Source organism: Dysidea avara, chromosome 9 (genome assembly GCF_963678975.1).
Source record: "Dysidea avara chromosome 9, odDysAvar1.4, whole genome shotgun sequence".
Classification (NCBI taxonomy): Eukaryota; Metazoa; Porifera; class Demospongiae; order Dictyoceratida; family Dysideidae; genus Dysidea; species Dysidea avara.
In genome coordinates, this window is record NC_089280.1 from 18,098,404 (window position 1) to 18,123,700 (window position 25,297).

Sequence of the window (25,297 nt, forward strand, 5' to 3'; positions counted from 1 at the left end):
GCATGGCTAAACAGAAGCTTGGTGTCCCCTTACTTTATATGAGCTTGGTGAATGGTGAATTACATTTCTTGTATAAGAGTGGGGCTCTAAAATTTATACTAAGACTTTGTAGAAGGAGTACAAACTTATACAGATTTGCTTGTAAAAATTACAAATTTATTCCTTGTAAAAATAACCTGATTTATTGTATACAAAATGGTTAGAAACTTAACTATTTCTATGCAGTTAACTGAAAGAGATTGTTTATGTGTGTATGAACACTATTTTAGTTTAGTACACATTTGAATATCATATAAAAGCAATAGCAAATTACGTAAAAAGTAATTTCTACAATACAGCTATAACAGAATTAAGAAAAAGTGTACAAGAAGTGTAAGAAAAAGTGTACAAGAAGTGTACTGACAATTAATTATTTGTATTGAAATGATACGTACATGGTGATATATAGGAAAGTTTTATCAGCTACTATCTGCATACAAAAGTTAGAATAGATGAACTTTACTGAACAGTTACAAAATAGTTCCATCGTTAAAGTTAGCGTACATGTTGTACTGCTGCAACATGGCAAGTAGCCCTTTATGAATGAACTCATACTGCTCCTGTACCAAAGGAATACCATGCTATGCCATCATTTAGTGAGTGCACTATTTACTTACAGCATTTGTAACTAATTCTGGTCTGTTAGTGCGCATAGTCTTAATGGTCCGGAACACATCCACCATTTGTTCAGACTTGAACCTGTTAATGCTGATCACCAGTGCACAGAATGTACCAGAACGTCCTACACCATTGCTACACATAAAAATGTGTGTACCACTAGTGCAGCAATAACTTATATACTTACCTGCAGTGTACTGTGATGGGCCCATTACCAGTTTTACGTTGGACATGTTCCAATACTTCAATCATATCAATAATAGGAACAGGACTGGAAGGACAAGACTGCTGTGGCCACTCTACATACTGCAACTGTGTTATAACTCGGGTAGAATTCTAGATATTGTGTAGCATAAAGTTGCAGTATCAAATGGTACTGTTTACCATATGCATATTGGTGAGCTTTATGATTCTCTTTATTATACTTTTGCCCAAAGACTCTTGGTTTGGAAGTTGATATAAGATAGTTGATTGATTTTGTGCTTAACATTATCAATTGGAGCAGAAATGGATGTGTCTCCATATGCAATGTAGTCCAACAATGCAACGTGAATTAGTTTGTACTGAGCCTAAAGTAATATTACACCATGCCACTAGTATAAACTGCAAAGCTACACAAAAAATATTTTAGGAGAAGAGCCACTTTGGTATCTAGGTAATGTTAATGTGTATAATTACAATGTCAACAAAACCTTAAAAGTAAATGTCTAAGTGTAAAGGGTTTTATTAGCATAATGAAAATCACTGATAACATGTCTACTTAGTGAATCAGTTTGTTTATACGTAGTAACTAAGTATAGTATGTACAGTAACCTATAAGCGGGGTGTCTGGATTCAGTGGAATGGAATGGTGGACTGGAATGGTGGAATGGAATGGAATAGTGGAATGGAATGGAACGGAACGGTACTTAGGTAATTTCAATTAGTGGTCACCTCTTTTAAAAGACCACCTTCTAACAAAGACCACCTCTTTGCAAAGACCATTTTACTTTACCCTATAAGACAGTCTTATTGATGAATTGTGTGCCACATGTTATGTCCCCTAGAAAAGCCAGTGATATCTGATTTATGATACAATACAGTAATAGCTATATACCCCATACAAAAAACAGCTTGGCTATACAAAAAATATGTGTCCACGAAACTAAAAGCAACTGGCAACTAAAGGAGCTGATATCTAGAAATGAATGTCAATATATACTACTAAGTGAATAATCTTGGTCCTTTATCATTGACTTGTGCAGTCTGACTGTATTAATTCCCTGTAAATCTAATTGGCTAGTAAAATGGTACCTTTCTCAATAGTCTGGTGTTGTAGAGGAGAAAAAAGGCAGCTAGTTCTAAGTCCTTGAATTAAGTTAGGTAATCCTAAGGTTGCAGCACATGTTGCTGTCAGACCTTCAGTGCTGGTCACTGTAAAGTGCTAATAATAATAAATTACTAGCCAATTAGAGTTACAGGAAATTAATTAGGAATACAGCAAGACTGTACAAGTGAATTATGATGGACCAAATTTTTATAAATTATAGCAAGTAATTTGTCAGTATTTCTTGGCCTCACCCAAATAATAGCTCCTTTAGTTGTCAGTTACTTTTAGTTTGATGGGGACGTCACTTTATACAGCCAAACTGTTTTTGCATGGGGTATATTGCTGTATTACAAATCAGACATCACTCTGATTTTCTAGGCATGTGGCGCACAACTGATCAATAAGACCATTCAATGGGGATACACTCTAAAACAACAAGATAGCAGCATATTAAACATTAAAGTAAAACGGTCTTTATAAAGAGGTGGTCTTTGTTAGAAGGTGGTCTTTATAAAAAGGTGACCACCAATTGAAATTACCAAAGTACCGTTCCATTCCACCATTCCATTCCAGTCCATTCCACCATTCCATTCCAGTCCATTCCACCATTCCATTCCAGTCCATTCCACCATTCCATTCCACTGAATCCAGACGCACTAGCTATAATACTCTACAAAAGCAAGCATCAGATGTGTAGATAACCAACAGTAACTATCTTAGTGAAGAGAATGAAAAACTTATAGGCCTGTCAAATGATCAGTTTTTTACCTTCCCATTCAAAATGTAGCTAAGTCAAGTAATAAAATAAGCATTTGAGTGTAAACCAGATGGCTGCAGGACCGAGGCTGCCTAAGTCCATGCAGTCATGGATTTTTTTTCTTCTTTCAACAACCTTTTTAAACACACTTTATATTTGTAACATCTTTAAACAGGCTGTAGGACCAGGTATCCTACAGACCTTCAGAACTTGTGCTGTAAAGCCCTAATAAATAAATAAATAAATATTAAACAGCACGGGACATGAGGAAATAAGGCTGTATGAGTTTCTTTAGCTGTCTGGCTAAACAGGAACTTGGTGTCCCCTGTCCCCTTAATCTATAAGCATTTAGTGAAATTACCAATGTTTGTATCAGGGGACTGATCACTTAAATTATATAGTTGTACTACTACTATCTAAGGCCTTTGTAGAGTATGAATTTTACTTATATAGATTTTCCTTGTGAAAATAATAAACTTGTAAAAATAACCTGATTTATGGTACACAAAATAGTTAAAAACTATGCAAGTAGCTACGGCTATTTCTATGCATGCAGTTGATTTTTATATGCATATGAACACCACTTATTGTGTGAAAAGTGTAGGTCAATAGCATATACTGTTTAGTCAAGTTACAAGTGATTTAAGTCAAAGAATTGGATGTGTGTGGAAGCGTGGTTTTGTCAAATCCAGTCAAGTATATACATACACACAATGTAAGAAAAGTGCACAAGAGGTGTGCATGGCTGCAAAGAGCTATAATACGTACAGTTAGCCCTCAAAAACATTATAATAATTCATGGATGGGATTATGCGTGCAAGATTTAGTTCATTTGTAGTGCTGCTTGACCTGCTAATTAAAAAGTTTTTACATTCAGAGTATTTATAACCAAGCGAATATCATACATTCCTGTGAAGAAGCAGTCTGTTACATTCCTGGACTTGTAATGGAGCCAAAACAGATGTATCTGCTCTCACACCTTCACTATCACAACCAGCCAATTGTCTAGTTGGTTGAAATGCTATATTTCTCTTAAGAAATCTCCCCTTTTCCTTTTAGCTGTTTTCAGTTCGACATGTACATACTATACACCTGTAGTTACTGAAAATTGCAACTTCTGGTTGTTCACATGACACATGTATATGTACATAGAAAAGTTTTATTAGCTACTACTGTATCTGCATACAAAAGTTAGAAAAGATGAACTTTGTAGAGCAGTTACAAAATAGTTCCATCATTAAAGTTAGCGTACATGTTGTATTGCTGCAGCATGGCAAGCAGCCCTTTATGAATGAACTCATACTGCTCCTGTGTAAAAAATGAATGCCATGTTATGCCATCATTTAGTGATTGCACTATTTACTTACAGCATTTGTAACTAATTTTGGTCTGTTAGTGCGCATAGTCTTAATGGTCCGGAACACATCCACCATTTGTCCAGCCTTGAACCTGTTAATGCTGATCACCAGTGCACAGAATGTACCAGAACGTCCTACACCATTGCTACACATAAAAATGTGTGTACCACTAGTGCAGCAATAACTTATATACTTACCTGCAGTGTACTGTGATGGGCCCATTACCAGTTTTACGTTGGACATGTTCCAATACTTCAATCATATCAATAATAGGAACAGGACTGGAAGGACAAGACTGCTGTGGCCACTCTACATACTGCAACTGTGTTATAACTCGGGTAGAATTCTAGATATTGTGTAGCATAAAGTTGCAGTATCAAATGGTACTGTTTACCATGTGCATATTGGTGAGCTTTATGATTCTCTTTATTATACTTTTGCCCAAAGACTCTTCAGATATAGTTTCAATTACCAAGGTATCAAATGCGTTACGATGACCTTTGTTTGGCCAGTATTGGAATGATGATTCCTACCAAAAAAAGTTCACCAAAAGTGTTTACATTTCAGTTTAAGTTTGTTTACTTCTCCGTTTTCTTTCAGTTGGCCCAACATCACAATAGCACAAGATTCATTTTCCCATATCATCCTCCAAAAATCAGCACAAGTTGATTCCATGGGTCCAGGGCCTACCAAAAACTCTTTGCTGTGACGATAACCCTGAAATGTATAAGTTTCTTATTTTGGTGCTACAAATTATTTGCTGTATACCCACATCAATGTAACAAGCATTAATGTAGTTAGAGTGACTACTGCTAGATTCTTGCAAGAAGACTCTTGCGCTGTCAGCTGAAGAAGAGTATAATGTGTATGTAAGATTAAAATGTGTCTGTTTACTTACGAGGAGGGAAATGCTTTGTACGATTCTTATTCTTATTCTTTGAAGAAGTGGCAGCAGAAAATGTGAATTCCTTGTCCTTTGGAGAGGTATTTGCTAAGGCCTATTGACACATAATTTTATCAGTGCTTTACTATTAAAACTATAATAGTTTTACCTCAAACTGCATTTGAAGTCCAGTCTTTTTGGTTTGGAAGTTGACGTAAGATAGTTGATTGATTTTGTGCTTAACATTATCAATTGGAGCAGAAATGGACGTGTCTCCATATGCAATATAGTCCAACAATGCAACGTGAATTAGTTTGTACTGAGCCTAAAGTAATATTACACCATGACACTGGTATAAACTGCAAAGCTATACAAAAATATTTTAAAGTAAGAGCCACTTTGGTACCTAGGTAATGTTCATGTATAATTACAATGTCAACAAAACCTTAAAAGTAAATGTCTAAGTGTAAAAAGATTTTATTAGCATAATGAGAATCACTGATAAGTAATTGACAACATGTCTACTTAGTGAATTAGTTTGTTTATACGTACTAACTAAGTATAGTATGTACAGTAACTAAGTATAGTATGTACAGTAACTAAGTATAGTATGTACAGTAACTAAGTATAGTATGTACAGTAACTAAGTATAGTATGTACAGTAACTAAGTATAGTATGTACAGTAACTAAGTATAGTATGTACAGTAACTACGTATAGTATGTACAGTAACTATGTAGCTATAATACTCTACAAAAGCAAGCATCAGATACATAGATAACTAACAGTAACTATCTTAGTGAAGAGAATGAAAATTTATAGGCCTGTCAAATGATCAGTTTTTTACCTTCCCATTCAAATAGTAAGTCAAATAATAAATAAGCATTCGAGCGTAAATCAGATGGCTGCAGGATCAAGGCTGCCTAGGTCCAGTCACAGATTTTTTTCTTCTTTCAACAACCTTTTAAACACACTTTATATGTACATGTTAGACGCACTTTATATATGTGACATCTATAAACAGGCTATAGGACCAGGTGTCCTACAGACCTTCAGCACTTGTGCTGTAAAGCCCTAATAAATAAATTTTAACCAGCACAGGACATGAGGAAGTATATACCAATAAAGCCATATAAGTTTCTTTAGCTGTCTGGCTAAACAGGAACTTGGTGTCCCATGTCCCCTTACTATATAAGAGTTTAGTGAAATTACCAATGTTTGTAGGAGGGGATTGATCACTTAAATTACATAGTTGTACTACTACTATCTAAGACCTTTGTAGATTATGAACTTATATAGACTGTGAAAATAATAAACTCCCGTTGTAAAAATAACCTGATTTATGGTACACAAAATGGTTAAAAACTACACAAGTATGGCTATTTCTATGCATGCAGTTGATTTTTATATGCATATGGACACCACTTTAGAACACATCTGCATCAAAATTTAATAGCAAATGAAAAAACTACTACGTGACTGGATTTGATAAAACCAAGTTTCCACACATCCAGATGTGTAACTTCGTAGAACCATAACTCAATCTGAGTATGCTATCACTATCAAATTTTAATCTGTTATTGCACAATGCGCTGTAAGAATTGTGTGAAGATTGTAGGTCAACAGCATATATTATACTGTTTAGTCAAGTTACAAGTGGTTAAAGTCAAAGAATTGGATGTCTGTGGAAGCCTGGTTTTGTCAAATCCAGTCAAGTATATACATACACACAATGTACGAAAAGTGCACAAGAGGTGTGCATGGCTGCAAGTAAAGTCAAAGAGCTACAATATGTACACTTAGCCCTAAAAAAACATTATAATAATTCATGGGTGGGATTATATGTACAAGATTTAGTTCATTTGTAGTGCTGCTTGACCTGCTAATTAAAAAGTTTTTACATTCAGAGCATTTATAACCAATAAAATATCATACATTCCTGTGAAGAAGCTACAAATGTGCAGTCTGTTACATTCTTGGACTTGTAATGGAGCCAAAACAGATGTATCTGCTCTCACACCTTTACTATCACAACCAGCCAATCGTCTAGTTGGCTGAAATGCTATATTTCTCTTAAGAAATCTCCCCTTTTCCTTTCAGCTCGACATGTACATACTATACACCTGTAGCTACTGAAAATTGCAACTTCTGGTTATTCACATGACACATGTATATGTACATAGAAAAGTTTTATCAGCTACTACTGTATCTGTATACAAAAGTTAGAAAAGATGAACTTTGCAGAGCAGTTACAAAATAGTTCCATCATTAAAGTTAGCGTACATGTTGTATTGCTGCAGCATGGCAAGCAGCCCTTTATGAATGAACTCATACTGCTCCTGTATCAAAGGAATACCATGTCATACCATCATTTAGTGAGTGCACTATTTACTTACAGCATTTGTAACTAATTCTGGTCTGTTAGTGCGCATAGTCTTAATGGTCCGGAACACATCCACCATTTGTTCAGACTTGAACCTGTTAATGCTGATCACCAGTGCACAGAATGTACCAGAACGTCCTACACCATCGCTACACATAAAAATGTGTGTACCACTAGTGCAGCAATAACTCATATACTTACCTGCAGTGTACTGTGATGGGCCCATTACCAGTTTTACGTTGGACATGTTCCAATACTTCAATCATATCAATAATAGGAACAGGACTGGAAGGACAAGACTGCTGTGGCCACTCTACATACTGCAACTGTGTTATAACTCGGGTAGAATTCTAGATATTGTGTAGCATAAAGTTGCAGTATCAAATGGTACTGTTTACCATGTGCATATTGGTGAGCTTTATGATTCTCTTTATTATACTTTTGCCCAAAGACTCTTCAGATGTATTTTCAATTACCAAGGTATCAAATGCGTTACGATGACCTTTGTTTGGCCAGTATTGGAATGATGATTCCTACCAAAAAAAAGTTCACCAAAAAGTGTTCATATTTCAGTTTAAGTTTGTTTACTTCTCCGTTTTCTTTTAGTTGCCCCAACATCACAATAGCACACGATTCATTTTCCCATATCATCCTCCAAAAATCAGCACAAGTTGATTCTATGGGTCCAGGGCCTACCAAAAACTCTTTGCTGTGACGATAACCCTGAAATGTATAAGTTTCTTATTTTGGCGCTACAAATTATTTGCTGTATACCCACATCAATGTAACAAGCATTAATGTAGTTAGAGTGACTACTGCTAGATTCTTGCAAGAAGACTCTTGCGCTGTCAGCTGAAGAAGAGTATAATGTGTATGTAAGATTAAAATGTGTCTGTTTACTTACGAGGAGGGAAATGCTTTGTACGATTCTTATTCTTATTCTTTGAAGAAGTGGCAGCAGAAAATGTGAATTCCTTGTCCTTTGGAGAGGTATTTGCTAAGGCCTATTGACACATAATTTTATCAGTGCTTTACTATTAAAACTATAATAGTTTTACCTCAAACTGCATTTGAAATCCAGTCTTTTTGGTTTGAAAGTTCACATAAGATAGTTGATTGATTTTGTGCTTAACATTATCAATTGGAGCAGAAATGGACGTGTCTCCATATGCAATATAGTCCAACAATGCAACGTGAATTAGTTTGTATTGAGCCTAAAGTAATATTACACCATGACACTGGTATAAACTGCAAAGCTACACAAAAAATATTTTAAAATAAGAGCCACTTTGGTACCTAGGTAATGTTTATGTGTACAATTACAATGTCAACAAAACCTTAAAAGTAAATGCCTAAGTGTAGAGGGTTTTATTAGCATGAATCACTGATAAGTAATTGACAACATGTCTACTTAGTGAATTAGTTTGTTTATATATATATACACACACACATATATAAGTGGCTTATATTAACAATTTTAATATCACTATACACACTTGAGAGGTGACCATACTTAGTCATAATGTATATCTTACCGCTGACTGGACCATACTAATTCTGTTGTATCTCATTTTCAGTACAAAATTGTGCACATTTACAATGCCCTCATGTCTTAAACGTTGTATCTCATTGTCTATAGCTATGAAAGCCCCAGTTCGTCCTACGCCAGCACTACATAGATGTACGCATTGACATAGCAATCACAATCAGCTGTTGACTAAATGTATAATACTACTTACCTGCAATGTACAAGCATCGGTTTGCCAGTTTTACGCTTGTGGTACTTGTCAACTCTTTTTTGAAATTCTAAAATATCTGTAGCATACTTTGGTACTCCATGATCTGGCCAGGCAGTGAAATGAAACTGAATAACTTTACGAATTTCATTTCTATTATCATCAGTAACCTAAAGATTATGCATGCATAAAATCTGCAAGTAAACGTATGCTATGCATGCATACCTTTTCAACAGTAAAATGTCTGATGCAGTATCTGGTTGTCTCCTCCCTTTTGGTAACTGTTACCTTAATGTCACCAAATGTGGCTGACTCATTATCAATCCCAGGCCAGTACAGATAGCACTTATCCTATCAATTAAAGGTAGAAACCTTATAAGTAACATACAATGATGTCATACTGGATTCACTTCCTATAGCTACATAATTTTAATCCCAATAACACCTGCAGCTTCTCCTTCATGCTGACTGTTCAAGATAGTTCATTTCTAGACTTTTGTAGTTAATATTGTGGCCACTGACACAGGATATGACTGTGTGCATTTTTTCTTATTACACATATTATCATTATTTTGTAGCTACTGTATATGCACAACTCAAATCATAATATCATTGCACTGTTAAATTTACTGACCCATGTCATAATGTGACAATATTTTTTTAATATTGTATGTACTGTAGGAGTACATACCTTAGCATCTTCTACAAGTCTGGCAAGCATTACAATAGTGGATACATCTTTTTCCCAAATCATCCTCCAGAAATCATCAACAGAGTCATTGACTGGACCCTGTGCAGCAATATATGCTCTAGTCTCTTCATAACCCTACATATATCACAATGAAGAAGAGTATCGTGTAATGCACCACTTGTACACACAGTATTACTAACATCAATAAAAGAAGCATTAATGTAATCACTACCAGTAATTTGGTCTTGTAGGCTCAACACCACCCGAGAATGGTCATCTAGCAATTAATATTTATGCTCATCTGTACAGCAATATTTTCCCCATCTCACATGGTACTATGTCTTTGTATCTGTTCTTGTACACGTTGGCCTGTAGTTTAGCAGTATGTTTAGTAAACTCTGTACTAAGTGACAGGGATTGATAATCTGATTCAAATTGGGCATCTTTTTTGGCCATCATCAATGCCACATGTTCTGGAAAGTCTTCAGCCTTAACTGGTAGATAAGTGGACAGATCTATGTATTGCATATAGTAGCATTACACAAATAATATTTTAATAATTTACCTGCAGGCAGTTGAGGATCAATCACTTTGAGTTCAATACACTCAGAAATAGTGCTTCCATCATTGTTAGCAATCACTATGTAATTTCCTTGATCATGGACATTAGTGTTTGCAATATACAGTGAGCCATCTGGGAATATTGGAGACTTTACTGGTATTCCATCTTTCCTCCAAACGATCTCAGATATGTTAGCACAATATATTTGAATGCACAGGGTTGTTGGCTGCCCAACTGATGTCACCACCTTTGAAATGATGTTGTCATCTATATACAATACCCACATTAATGCATATCAGGCAGCTTCTTAACTGACATATTGGTGGCTCATTAAATGATGACGCTGATGGTGACATTGGCTCATCTTTATTCACTTCTCCTCCTTTTAATGGAATAATAGTTGGTGACATTGGTGGAAAACTTTTATTATATTTCCGTTTGCAGCAACTAAAATCATATGAGGTGTATATGTAGTACGTAGTAGTAGAAAGTGTAAAAACAACACTCACCACAAGAGCAGTATGATTACAATGATGATGAGAATGAACACCACTAGTGCTGCTGCTACACCAATCACTAGTAACATTAGATCATCACTGCTACTACTACTACTGTCTTCATATTCAACTATAAGTACAGCATATACCATCTGTTATATTATACTGTAATAGTGTCCATACTTTCTTGTATCTCAGTAGTGGTGTAGATTTCACTCTGTAAAATGAAATACTCAGTGCTAGTTTATGCAAGCATCATCTACCTCTGGTGTGCTGTCATTTGAAAATATCCTGAAAAAGTATTGATAATCATTTTCTACTGGACTGTTGTTGAACACATGACCATCATGGTTTGTGGTATTATCACCAGCTCCCAGTAGATATCTCATCCTATAACCATGTACATACTGACTGGCATAAACCACAGCAGCCACATAATATAATGGAGAGGACTTCATTGACTGCTCAAGAAGATCTTCGGTTGATATAATCGATGCATTCATGATCACACTATTGTTGACGGCTATGATGATATAAAGATATCTATATATTGTAGAGATATGTAGTTAAGTTGTTGCTACATATACTGTTCTAACCTGAATGGTCCATTTTCATTACTGATGTGTGGCAAATCTACTGCGATAGTTGTATCATTTGTAATATTGCCATTTACAGTAAGCACTGGTAGATTCATTTCAATCTCACTGATCACAGGAGCTGTGTGTAGGTGAAATAACAAAATGATGATAGCTCGTTATCACGTGCACAACAGTTTATGCATATTGAACTACTCATTGTGATGTTTTGTATAACAACCTCCAGCTAATGTTCTTCCAATGGCGGATCTACTCTTCTCCCCCTCCAATAGTCTACCAGTAGTTCCTATCAACTTGACTGCTGTCACATATATACTGTACACTGTGTATGGTCTGAGGTTGTTAACAGTGTACATGCCAGTGAAGTTAGTGACATTGACCACAAGCTCCTGCTGGTTGTGACTATCAGAGATGTACACCTAATTGTAAGTGATAAATTCACAATGTAAGTGGAACCTATAACATTATTTTAACGTTATAAATATGTGACAGATCCTCAATACCGTAATTCACTTTTAAAATAATTTTCTTATGCAAAATCTATATGAAGATTTCTTTTTGATTAAATTAAAGTCAAGATAATAGAGCAGTCATAAGAATATTTTTACATGAAATTTTATCTTGAAAATTTTTGCACAAAATTACAGTAGCTACATACTCTGTAATGATCAATGCTGCCATGAGGATAAGTAGAAGTACTCCATGTTAATTGAAGTGTAAAAATTTGTCCTTTAATGATCAACAATAATGGAGGTGATGGTTTTTCTATATATATTGTGTATGAAAGATATACGTAATTGGATTGAAGCAGAATATTTTAGGCAAAATACCTTCAACAGAAAGTTTGAAGCTTGTAGTATTGGTTCCACCATTATTCACAATACACTTGTATTTTCCGTTATAATTCTTTGTAACATTAGTGATAAGAAGAGTGGAGTATGCAATCCGTTTGCTATCTTCATCACCATCTTTAACATTAATATCAATTTCTTTTGTTGTGCTCCAGGAGAACATCAAGTTGGTAGGAGCATCAAAATCATTTTTAGCAGTACACGTCACCTCAAATTTTTCACCCAACACTGCATACATTTCTTTTGGTAGTTTGTCTATGATTGGCGGGCCTGAAAATTACATTTGACTATGCAGACCTATATGTTTTTCACATACCATACACAGTGACAGTTGCTGGATTAGACACAACCTTGAACTCACTACCTTTATTACTAACCACACACTTGTAAATTCCTTCATGTGATTCCTTTGTCTTGTTAATGGTCAAAATGTTAGACTTAGCACCCCGTACACTCATTGGTTTATCATTCTTAAACCACTGGTACTTCACTTCAGTACCTGATGCCATACAAGTGAACTGTGTTGAATTGCCAGTGAGTACAGTAACATCACTAAGGTTGCTAAGGATTTGTGGCAGTACTACGTATAACAATAAATAGCAAGTAAACTATCATTTAAGAGTAAAGTGTGTATTACTTATCAACTCTGCTTCATCAGATGTAGCACTATTCCCATCAGCATTAGTAGCTTTACACTGATACTTGCCACTGTCATTTACTATAGCTCTGTCAATTGTTAATATACTGCTATGGTCTGTTGTACTGATATTCCCTGTAGTGTATGGGATGTTGCCCTTTACCCAGGTGATGTTTAATGAATCACTTCCATTAACAAAACATGTAAATATCACTTCATCACTGCTATTGACAGACTGACTTTGTGGATGCCTCCTAAATACTGGTAGCCCAGCTACATGGTACATGAGACAGAGATTATTACATAATCGTTACCAGCAATTGAGGTCGCTCATAAAAGATTCCTGGCAGTATACTTTGTGTATATTCGTATATATCTCACACTTCACAAAGAGTTGTATCAAGATACATACAAACCTACTTTCTGAGAGTAAGAGTAAGTGAGAGTACAGTTGTTTAACAATATCAATGAATTTATCCATGCATACGTTATATGAGACAAATAAAATGTGTTTGCTGTATATTTCAATTTTAGGTAACAGCTAGTACATTTATTGAAAACACATATACAGTTATACATAATGTACAGAGTAAAATCAGTTCCTGCAAATTTGCTGGCTATGGGCTTAACTCATTCCTTTACAAGATTATATTGAGCATACCTTCAACAGTTAATGTGACAACATCACTCCTCACACTATTTCCCCATTCATTAGTCACATTACAATAATACTGTCCTTCATCAGATTCAAGTACATTGCGAATTGTTAATCTTTTTCTGCTTCTACCATGCGCTCTGTCAGAAACTTGGCCTTCTCTCTTTCCCCATCTATACACAAATTTTTCCATATTTACACCACTTGCTGTAATATTAAACCGAGCAATTCCTCCTTCACCAATTACTCGATCACGTGACGTTGCATTGATGAATAATTTATCTGCATATATGCATGAGATTAAGGAGGGATGCATGACAGTACGTATATGCATATGTTTGTATATCCAACAAGCTAAAGGGAATTTTAATGACGATAGTTCTCACCATCCACTCTTAGAATAGCTCTGTTAGATTCCACACTAATTCCTTCTTTTCTGGCTTTGCAGTAATACATTCCCTCATCAGGTGGAGTAGCACTAGGAATAGTGAATGTCTGACTGTTCTGCCCTGTTGATCTGGAGGGAATACTACCACTGACACGATGCCACGAGTATGTCACATCAACAACAGACGATTTACAGTTCAACGTAATGTTTTCTAATGCCACAACTGTAGTATTACTTGGCTGATTAGTAATTTCTGTTACAATAACAGTACATATACATATATACATGACATTCTAGCAACTTACTCAAAATGGTAAGTGTTGTAATATCTGATATTGTCCTGCCAGCTTCATTGATTACCACACACCTATACTGCTGTGACTCTTGTAAATTCATCACAACAAGTTCCCTGTTATTGCTGTTGTTAACATCTGTCCAGCCTTTATCCTGAGTCTGCCATTGATATGTAATTGATCCTCTACCAGTTCCCTCACAATTCAGAATAACACTCATACCAACAGTTGTCAACCGACTGGTAGGATGAGTTGTAATAGTGGGAGGACCTGTGTATATATAGTATCATCACGTGTTGCCTGCTAGGACAATACTCACCATACACATTCACAGTAGCTTTATTAGACACAACTGGTCCAGCCTCATTGCTCACTCTACACCTGTACTTGTACTCTCCAATAGCCAGTGTTGTATCAGTAGTGTATGATGTTGTGTTATCATTACTAACAGTAGTCCATCTCCTACCAGAACTTCTCTCCCAGGAATATGCTAGTGTTCCTAGACCACTAGCTTTACACATGAGAGTAATGCTTCTTCCCATTGGGACATCACCACCTGTTGGGTGGTCTGTGATCTCTGGGAGACCTATACACAATACAAAATATCACATCACATAAAACAACAGCTACTATTAGCTATCAGAGGAGGTAGGACATATGTTGCATGCTGCTTGCTTTAATTGCATAATTATTGCTATCATGTGAGTCAGTCTTATTAATTTCATCACAAAACAAGCCAAAAACTTAGAGAATATTTAAATAGTGCTTCAAATAAACTTCATGGCTGTGTACTTTGTTGTGTAAAAGTCCCCAGATTCTTTGGTGAATGATGAAAATCACTGTTTCATGTGTCTAACAATGGCTCTTTCATGCAAAACAAATTACATTTTCTTGAAGTTTATGTGAAGCACCATCTAAAGATCCACTGTTCCTTGGTGCATTACAATGTTTGATGGTCTGTATTTTGACTATTGTGACTCATGTGAAATTCCAAAATTATTAAAGTAAGTGGTGCACACGTATTTTCCTGCCTTCTCTGACTGATTAGCAATATAGTTTTGGTACATACCATAGACAGTCAGTGTAGCAGTATTAGACATCACTGACAGTGATTCATGACTCACAATGCACACATAACTACCGGTATTATCTCTCTTCACTCTTGTAATTGTTAGTATACTAGTGTTACCAATTGATATTGGTTGTCCTGTAACACCACCGCCATTATGAGTCCATGAGAATGTCACTTCAGATGATATTGATGATGTACATGTTAAATTGACCATTGAACTAACTGCCACTAATTGGTTTTGGGGATGAGTAGTGATTTCTATATTGATGTATATGTACTAATCGCACATACTGACATAAGTACATATACACTTACTCAAAACAACAATGGTAGCAGTGTTTGATTTTGTCTTGCCAGCTTCATTGGACACTATACACCTATACTGTTGTGACTCTTGTAAATTTGTCACAACAAATCTGCTGCTATTTGTGATGTTGATCTCTTTCCACTCTTCTTTTACACTAGAGGTTTCCCATTGATATGTAATTGGTCCTTGACTGTCTCCAGTACAGTTTAGAGTAACACTCATATTAGCAGTTATAAACTGACCGGTGGGGTGAGTTGTGATGGTGGGAGGACCTATGAACACCAATGTGTTATCATGTCTTAACAGTTAGGCCAATACTCACCATACACATTCACAGTAGCATTATTAGACACAACTGATCCAGCCTCATTGCTCACATTACATCTGTACATGTGCTCTCCAATAGTCAGTGTTGTATCAGTAGTGTATGATGTTGTGTTATCATTACTAACAGTAGTCCAGTTACTGCCAGAATTGTTCTCCCAGGAATATACTAGTGTTCCTAGACCACTTGCTTTACACATGAGCATAGAGCTTCCTCCCACTGGCATGTCACCACCTGCCGGGTGGCCTGTGATCTTTGGAGGATCTAAATTTATGGAATTATAGAAGCTAAATGCAGTAAAATTTCAAACTAACCCAGTTTGCCAATATGTAATCTCCTTGAGGTGCTGCCATGGTTACACGTGTAATTGTCCACTACTAGCAGTGATAATAACAAGATTTCAGTCTTATTTTCAGATCTAGTGCATATCAGATGAGAATCTTGAGCACATTCAGATATCTCAATCCCATTGGAGTACAACCAATTAGGCTTTCCTTGTCCATCAGTACACTTGCATTTAACAGTAATATTACTCTTAACTGGCTTATACAGGGTATCATCAGTAAATTGTTTATCATTCACCAGTAACTCAACTGAATTACACTGTGCACTGACAACCACTGAAAATGCTAGAACTGTGTATAATAGAAAAGGTATATCATGGTATGTTCTGACAAAATGTGCATAAAATCGATGCATGTACATAATCTGGTATGTAGAACTTTAAAACTGTGATGTACATGTACTTATCCAATCAATATCTTATAACACTTAAAACAAGCAGTTCACTTAACATACTGTACAGTAGGGATAATAAAAATTTGTACCTATCTATGAAAAATGTCAATGAGAGGCCAGCCCCACAATACCTTCATGGCACACTTAGGCAGTGTTGGTTCAGTATTTATGAGCCCAAAAAAATGCCTTTAGTGCCACTTGAAACTCTTCCATCAACTTGCTACAAAATTTAATTTAATTTAATTTTCTACTGACTGATTGATACTTTCAGACAAGCATAACTCATAAAGCTACGCACTTGATTTTTTTACTGTTAGATGTTACTTTGGCCTGATACATATGTACCTTTTTGGTATCACGGTACGTTCCATTGCACAAATCATGGGCTTACTCTTGTCTTCCTTGTGCCACATATATTTTTACTCACAGCACAAGGTATCAATTCACGGCAGCACATTAATGGCTTCACCACTAAAGAATAAACAGAAACTGTCTGCATTATTTGTACCATACCTCCAACAGTTGAAGTAAGCAGACTGGTCAGAATATTTCTTATAGAACAGAAAAGGGCATACAACAAGAAGTGCAGTGAATAAGAAAAAACAACTACTACAATCTACTACTACTACTACTACTACTACTACTAATCTTCACACTGCAAAGCCCATGTGAGCATTGTTTGTCTACCGGGAACACCCTAGATTATATAGCAAATCTGAAACAGATTGGAAACAGGTTGGTTGTAGGCTAGCTTTGTGTATCATTATTCTCCATGTGTAGGACTGTAACGAGCACTCTATGCAAAATGCCTACATTTGCTTATTAGTTATTAGTATAGCAGTACACATTTTGTTGTACAATTATAGCCACATGTATGTACGTCTGATGCCACTCTTTTGGTGTTGTAGAAGTTCAGTAGAAATAAATTTGCACATCAGGTAGCTAATTTCCTTGTTTAAGTACTTTTTATTGCAATGATCCCTACTAGCTGGTAAGTTCCTACAAAACTAGCAGTGTTGGTACATCAAAGACAGTTGTAGCTAGCAGCATGCGCATGTTGACTTAAAATACATGTCTTATCCCACTTGGGATCTGCTGGGAGGCTATTGATACAAGCCTACATAACAATGAATAGTCACCAGTGGAAGATCCAAGGGAGATGGGTTCCAAGAGTTCCACGGAACTCCTTATTTGGAAGCTTTTTATGGATGGTTCTTGCTCAGTTACTACCTTTCACTGGTGCAGCCAAAATCAATTTAACTATCATCATAAGGAAAATACTGAATGGATATCAGTGTTGGTGGTTTAAGCACTTGTTTTACCTGTCTTTGCTGCTAAATTACTTACCTAGCACCTTTGTATGCATTACACACATCTATAAATAATTTGGTATTAAAATGCTTAATTATAACTTTTGCAATTCCATGCCTTTTTCAAATCATTCTACAAAGACCTAATAGTAAGATTTAGCAGTAAAACGTTGCTAAGAAGTGATTATTTGCTCACACCAAAAATATTGTAATTTGTGCACACACACACACACACACACACACACACACACACACACACACACACACACACACACACACACACACACACACACACACACACATACACACACACTACTGTAGCTGCTGCTGCTGCTGCGGCTGTTAGCTGTAGTGCCTGACCATAGATTGATGTATCTCTAGAGCCACATGCTTTTAAAGAATCCTCTAGTAAATACCCAAGTGGGATAGTGATTAATAAACAACCTCTAATGAAACTATTTATGTGGCGTAGTCACTATCCCACTAGGGACCTGCAAAGAAGGCTACTACAAGCCTGTGTATCAAGGAGTCAGAAACATGTTGCTAAAACTGTTGAGATATAGCTAATGGTTTTAACTAGAATTCAAGCCAATATACGGCGTGACCATATTTCGTCACTTTACGACTGAAATATTAGGCTTCACTGCATAACTATGAACCATGTTACTCCCAGTTTTTTTCGTGAATTTGTACTTGTCTTTTGTTTATCAACAATCGTGCACAGTAATTACTAAGAAATAGTGACTTTGACTTTTCAGGTGGAAACCGTTTATTACCCTTCAGACCAGCTCCAGTACTTGTAGCAGCTTGTAAAGTTTCCTGCCAAATAAGATAGAAAACCTGAGGATTATGAGTGGCTCATGGAGGGTAGGGAGTGGCAGGGTGAGCAAGAGATAGACTTCAACTGAATGGAGGTAGACTATGACTGTAGTACAGACACAAGCGTATAGGGCTGTGGCTTCTTAGTGGCTGACATGCAGCAAAATCAACACAGAAAACATTTGGTCAACTATATCAGGCCATTTATCAGAACACCACTGATTCTTGTCAAACCAGGTTGGCTTCACTGACAAGGCCAAAAACTGCCATTGAAGCTCACCGTGCACATCAGTAAAGACATCTCTTAAAACCAGTCTCAAGTAGTAGTTTCAGTTTGAGGGTCAAAACCAATAGTGTGGTAGTGTAGCTAATTTGATTTTGCCTAATGTGTGATTCAGATCACGTTTTATATAATCTAACTGCATATCATGTTACAGGCGCTATAATGTAGCTATGAAATTAATGGAAAATTGTAACCAGCTGTTTGGCTAGCTATACTGTAGTAGCTAGCTATATGCTTTAATGGTACATGAAAATGTAAACCATTAAAGCTATCTATACTGTTAAAATCAAAAGTTGTTAAAATCAAAAGTAATCTCCATTCTTAGCTACATGGAGTTCCCATAGCTGGGGAGAATTTAACGCTACTGACTATTGTGCAGTAGCATATACTCTGAAGGTAGTATTAGTACTACATACAGTATTGATACACCTTTAGAGTAATTCCCTAAAGGCATTGAATCCTCCCAGGTATTGGAACTCTTCAGAGTGCATGCATGGTGGTTATTTTCTTTTTCTCTTTTTCCTAACTATTTTCTACTGCTGTTATTGAATGAAGAAATTCAAGACATAGCTGCATATAGCTAGCTATGCATGTAAATTAATAAACATACTTGCTACTTCACATCCTCAAGATAAACATGTGAATAATTTTATCATAACACCAAATTAACTTTTAAAAAAAAAATTTCTTCTAGCCCCCTAGTCCAGACCCATTCAATTTGTATGACTTCACTTGTACACATAAATGTAATAGTATGGCTTTTATGTTTATACTTATAAATTATATATTTCCTGCAATGAATGTATTTTACTTATTGTCCATGTATGGGCATGTCTCAGCTTGTGAAATAGCTATATCGATACCATATACGGTGTTACCTATATACAGTTTCCCTATAAATGTGATAATATTAGGTATAGCTACTGCAAGCAGACTGCATGCTAATCTTAGCTATAATTATACTGCTATCAGTTTATCCACAAGATTTCTCCGCAAGCACAAAAAGGCACAATTGCTCTGCATGGCACAACTTAGTGTTAGCTACTATATTATATTTCAGCTTGCTTATGCACTCCTGTTTCCCGTCTAAGTTTAACTTGAACAGGTGTAATGAGTTATATACATGAAAGAGAACATTTCTGCACTTTATAGCAGTCCGTTGTGACTGAATTTCCGGTTCAACTGATGTTGCAGAAAGTTAATGTACGCAAATTCTCAAACCGCCAGCTCAGGCTGAACCAGCTACCTCAGTTATAATTCCTTGGCTAGCTACAGTCACTTATTCGTCATGATCAAAGGACGGCAAATCACTCCATCTGCCATGATTAGTAGCTGCTGAATTGTCGAATTCAGTCTGTTGGACATTAATATGGCCACTGAAATCAGTGCACATGTAGCTATAGCTAGCTAACCACTAGCTATTTAACTTGTAGTTGGCTGCTTACCAGTAACAGAAGTAGCAATCCAACGATATGATTTCAGGTCCATTCCTGCTGTTGCACTGCCAAAAATGATCATCATTTCATGCCGCAAGGCCAAGGATCATCTCAGGTAAATTCACACTACCCAAGTCTTGCATGCGCGTCTAGACTGCATGCTACACCAGTGCTACAGCATTTTATACGTAAACAATAATTCTATCTAGTGATCACGTGCGCTTTACGTCACCATTCCCTTGATTCAAGTTGTTTTCAATGACATTCTTGGATTGTTTAGCTTATTTATTATTTAATGCTTTATAGTACACACACACTGTTCATTTAATTCAATAGCATCTACCAGAATTCATCGTCTTTATAGTCCCTCCACAGTCCGCCATTAGGCCACTCCAAATAAATTCTCTGTTTCCCGTCCTGGTTTCAGGCATATTTGCATGCGGGCGGGCGATCCATTTCCGTTACTTCATTATAAGATCGGCTAGCTCTTCAAGCCATTATTTGCCTAGCACAGCCAAAAAGGCTGCATAAAAGGATGCTTATATAAGCTTGTTCCTTCCTTTGTAAGTTGCAAAAATAACTCAAACGTGTGACTTCATAGCACTGCTGACACCTGAGCTGACACTGTTTCAAGATAGCTTTTACTGAGCCTATCAGTATGCAAGAATAACCGGAAAATAATGGAAGAATACGGAATACGTAATGGAATATTTAGAGCTGGCAGTATAACCAGATGCGGGCGGTGGACGGGAAACAGAGAATTTATTTGGAGTGGCCTTAACTCTAGGAGGTATTCTTTTTTTGTCAACACAACTTTCCTCTGGAACACTGTGCCATTACACATCCTTGAAGACAGTAATTGAAAGTCTTTTTGGAATCACCTTTATAATTGTCAGTCAAGTAACTTCTGTATCACTGTTTTGTGTTTTGTTGTGTATTGTTTAGTTTGTAGTGTACTGTAGATATATGTATATGTATGTTTGTTTGTTTTTGTAGGCGGACACCTTTGCCTTTTGTGTATGCCTTCCTTTATGGTAAATTTGATAATAATAATAACACACACAAGCATGAGTTCAGGTAGTTAATACATCATGATTGTGGAAATAGCTTAATGCATTAACTATTAGCTTGTTATATTTTAGAGGTAGCTAACTGACTAGCTACTTAGTTCATTGAATTTATTGCTAAATATAAGACAAAACAACATTTTATATAAGGAGCCAGAAAAAAGGTCAAGTAATTATCATATTAAATCAGAGGACAGATAGTCATACTGAATCTGCAGAAGTGTTAGCTCAGTTTCTTTAACAGCTAGTGCATACATCAAGGAGAATGTAACTAATATTCCTGACTTTACAAGGTCTCAAAATGAGATAAACTCTCTTTCTGTTGCAGAAGAGGATCTTTTACAAAAACTATCACAACTTAATAGCTATACAAGTACATGTAAAGCTATATATGAGCCCAGACAGAATGCACGTGTGGATTTTAAAGGAAAGTCGTTATATGGTCTGTGTAGGCATTATCAACCTCTCACTATTAAGCTCCCTTCAGATTTAAAAAGGAGTCTTGGTACAATTCTAAGATTTATCATCCTGTTAGATCTCACTTCACACGTTTGTAAGATTCTTGCCTGAATCTTTTGTGCCATCCAGTAAAACAGAGCTTCTTACATAACACAACTAGATTAATTGCTCAACAACAACATGGCTTCACTAAAGATAAATCATGTTTGACAAATTTGCACATGACTTGACCTCAGTGCTCAATAATGGAATTGGAACAGACATCATTTCCTAGACTTTCAGTAGGATTTTGACACCGTGTTCCACTTTGTAAGAAAGTGATAGCATCTTTACTGGCTATTAGTCAGTGAATCAGGGTTGAAGGGATCCTGTTGGGGTTATGATGTACAAGAAGATGTCACTAGTGTTATTCTTAGTGATACCAGTATCAGCAAACTATAAGTTCAGGTCACAGAAAGGTATGTAGATTATGTTGTGTATTAATGCGTAGGATATGCAAAAAGATACTAGTTTTGCATGGACAGACCATGTTCTTTTTAGCATAGGCATATAGATAGCTTTTAGTAATAAATGCCAGTAACCTGTGAGGGTTGTAAAGGTTAGGGGTCTAGCTTCTCAAACCTTTACAGTGTCTAGTGGAATTCCTCAGGGCTCAATTATGGGCTCTGTGTTATTCTATATACTTTACGCTACTAACATACCTGAGCAGGTAGAATAGAGCATTATCATGCATACGCATGTTTGCTGATGACACCAAGATTTACACTGCAACTGAACTTCAGTGACTATTTACAGGTTGACTTGAATTCATTGGTGGATGAATGACTGGTTACTTCGATTTAATGTAAGAAGTGTAAACGCATGTCAGTTGGACCACAATCAATCCCCATGTCTATACCATCACATATCCAGACATTGCTGGCCACATGCAGTCTTTCCACTCCAGACTGTAAGAAAGATCTTGGTGTCTGGAAAACTTTGTCAGAAGTCATAATTACGCTAAAAGTAATGCGAAGTCTCACTATTATAAAACAAACTTTTAAGTATAATAATAATAACTGATTCATTTGCTATATTGACCACATATTGAGTACTTCATCCAGGCTTGGAGTCCACTGATACTATTGTACTAAGCACGTAGATATGTTGGAGAAAATTCAGCACCATGCATGCTATAAAATTAATACCCCAATTAGTAAATATACCCTACCAAGATCGTATCAGGAATCTAAATATTTATTCACTATACCAACTGTAGATGACAGTGTGGAGACTTGATTGAAACTTATAAGATTATAAAGTGACATCTACAGGGGAGAATCCAGGATTTTTCCTAAGCGGTTTCCACATTTGGTAGTTAGTTATAGAGACATGAGTCTGGGGGCACACAACGCCCGACAAATTTTGAATATTAAAATGCTTCAAATTTACTAGATTTATGATTCCATGAGTAGTATAAGCTATTACACATGTTTGGTTCTTTATAAGCCATAATTAAATGTCAATATATGGTTTATGGCTTGTCACACAGATATTGTAGTGACCCAAATATACATATCCAAATTCTCCAATTTAAATAAAAAGCTTATGATTTAGCTGCTAAGTTTGTCTATATTTATATCATTCTTTATATATACCCATTTAAAATTACAGTCTGTTATGAATGTTCTAATAGAGTAGTTAGAGTACATACGACTACTCTAGAAGAGTATCTTGACCTTTATAAAAGCTTTTACCATCTTCTCCTTTTTTAGGAATCAAGTGAGTTTCCTAATACACTGTAGCTATACTATACTACCCTGCCCTGTTCTTCACATTTGTGCTGCCAAACTAAGATAGTGTACGTAGTTTAGTGTTCCTGCTGCAAACTCACAAGTTAAAATTTCAAAGGGCTTTCTGGAACTTCCTAACTATGTCCCTGATCTACACATAGACTCTACAAAATTGTTTACCCTGTCCCTGCATGAGGTATTAATTAATTTGGCAAAACACGATACCAATGAAAATAAAGATCTTGTTAAAAGAAACAAAGTGTGTTTATTTGAAGTCAATACATGATTTCATTCTGAAATAAGGAACAAGTTTATTAATTGCAAAATTCTGATTACCTTCCCTTTAGGTGTAAATTACCTGCAGGTAAATTCATGGCTATATATAAAAATTATCATAACTTCTGAATGAAATCACCTATTGACTTCAAACAAAACCAATTAACAAGTTGTTTCTTTTAAAAATAGACCTTTATTATAGTACTATATTTAACAAGTTTCCGTAATTAAGTCTCAGGTAGCTAAAGACAAAAATAATCTATTTAGTTGATTAAAAATCTACAAATCATGCAGTAGCTATTAAAAATAATCTATTTAGTTGAAAAAATCGAGATACTCTAATAGAGCAGTCATCGTAATATACTCTAATAGAGCATTCAGTACAGATTATAGCTATGCATGTACTGTTCTCGTTACACTGCTTGGTCTAATCATGTTAAAATGTATTTAAAGTTCCAGTGAGTCAACTGCATGGCATTGCATTGAGCTACTGAATTGATTGTATCATGCATTAGCAATTACAATCAAAAAATAGCTTCTACATGCCATTTTAAAGCATATATTTTCAAAAATATTCTTGAGGGAGCATGCCCTCATACTCCTTAGCTTGACATGCAGTTGAACATCACATGAAAGAGATAATCTCTGACTTACATATCACAACAGCCGGTCAATAAAATTATAGTGTGCATGACTATGACCTCCATTGCAGTCCATGGATGGCCTGACCACTCAAAATATCTCTGGAGTAATTAAGTCAGGTTTTTGTGTTGAGTTAGTCTAATAATTGAAGCATGGCATACTGTAACCATTAACTAAGCTGGAGCATTCGGTACTTTTGACATGTAGAAAACACTCTGAAACAGTTTTTCTTCCATCCAACCAGAGAGTCAACCTGCAAATGCTGTACCACCCAAACTTGAAAGTGTTTGTGAATCAGTTGAATCAGAAGCAGACCCTCTCAATTATGCCAATGTATAAACTTTGCCTCGGTAAAAATGTTTCCTGGCTACACCACTGTCTATAGTTTCACAATGAGTGCACAATGTTTTTGGTTATGTTGCTAATGTTTGGATTTAAAATTATACACATGGACTCTTGTTTTAGTCCCTCGAATTCTGAAGTCCATGCATGACATAAATTTCCACTGGCATTGGTCTAGTATTTAAACATATAATTAT

At 35.9% G+C, this 25,297-nt stretch overlaps 2 protein-coding genes across 3 annotated transcripts in view; one reads left to right on the top strand and one right to left on the bottom strand.

Annotated features, from left to right (window-relative positions):
• The window catches only part of LOC136267435 (uncharacterized), a 185,184-nt gene that overhangs the window by 141,355 nt on the left and 18,532 nt on the right, over positions 1–25,297 (top strand). The window lies entirely within an intron of this gene.
• On the bottom strand, positions 463–20,697 carry LOC136267539 (receptor-type tyrosine-protein phosphatase S-like). Its single transcript, XM_066062702.1, has 49 exons — positions 20,552–20,697; positions 16,271–16,591; positions 15,954–16,220; positions 15,640–15,903; positions 15,322–15,582; positions 14,572–14,838; positions 14,265–14,522; positions 13,958–14,212; positions 13,578–13,853; positions 12,917–13,189; positions 12,596–12,859; positions 12,259–12,549; positions 12,087–12,193; positions 11,649–11,847; positions 11,429–11,549; positions 11,096–11,375; positions 11,016–11,049; positions 10,845–10,962; positions 10,652–10,782; positions 10,339–10,602; positions 10,103–10,288; positions 9,974–10,050; positions 9,774–9,908; positions 9,308–9,433; positions 9,086–9,252; positions 8,882–9,017; positions 8,405–8,560; positions 8,251–8,350; positions 8,125–8,198; positions 7,935–8,069; positions 7,745–7,879; positions 7,548–7,696; positions 7,360–7,495; positions 7,217–7,302; positions 6,084–6,150; positions 6,014–6,037; positions 5,134–5,289; positions 4,980–5,079; positions 4,854–4,927; positions 4,664–4,798; positions 4,476–4,610; positions 4,279–4,427; positions 4,091–4,226; positions 3,946–4,031; positions 1,275–1,308; positions 1,083–1,226; positions 845–993; positions 657–792; positions 463–599 (listed from the first exon to the last, which is right to left on the bottom strand). Exons 1-49 carry the CDS (start codon positions 20,625–20,627, stop codon positions 510–512), a joined length of 7,740 nt encoding a protein of 2,579 aa, XP_065918774.1. The 5' UTR covers positions 20,628–20,697; the 3' UTR covers positions 463–509.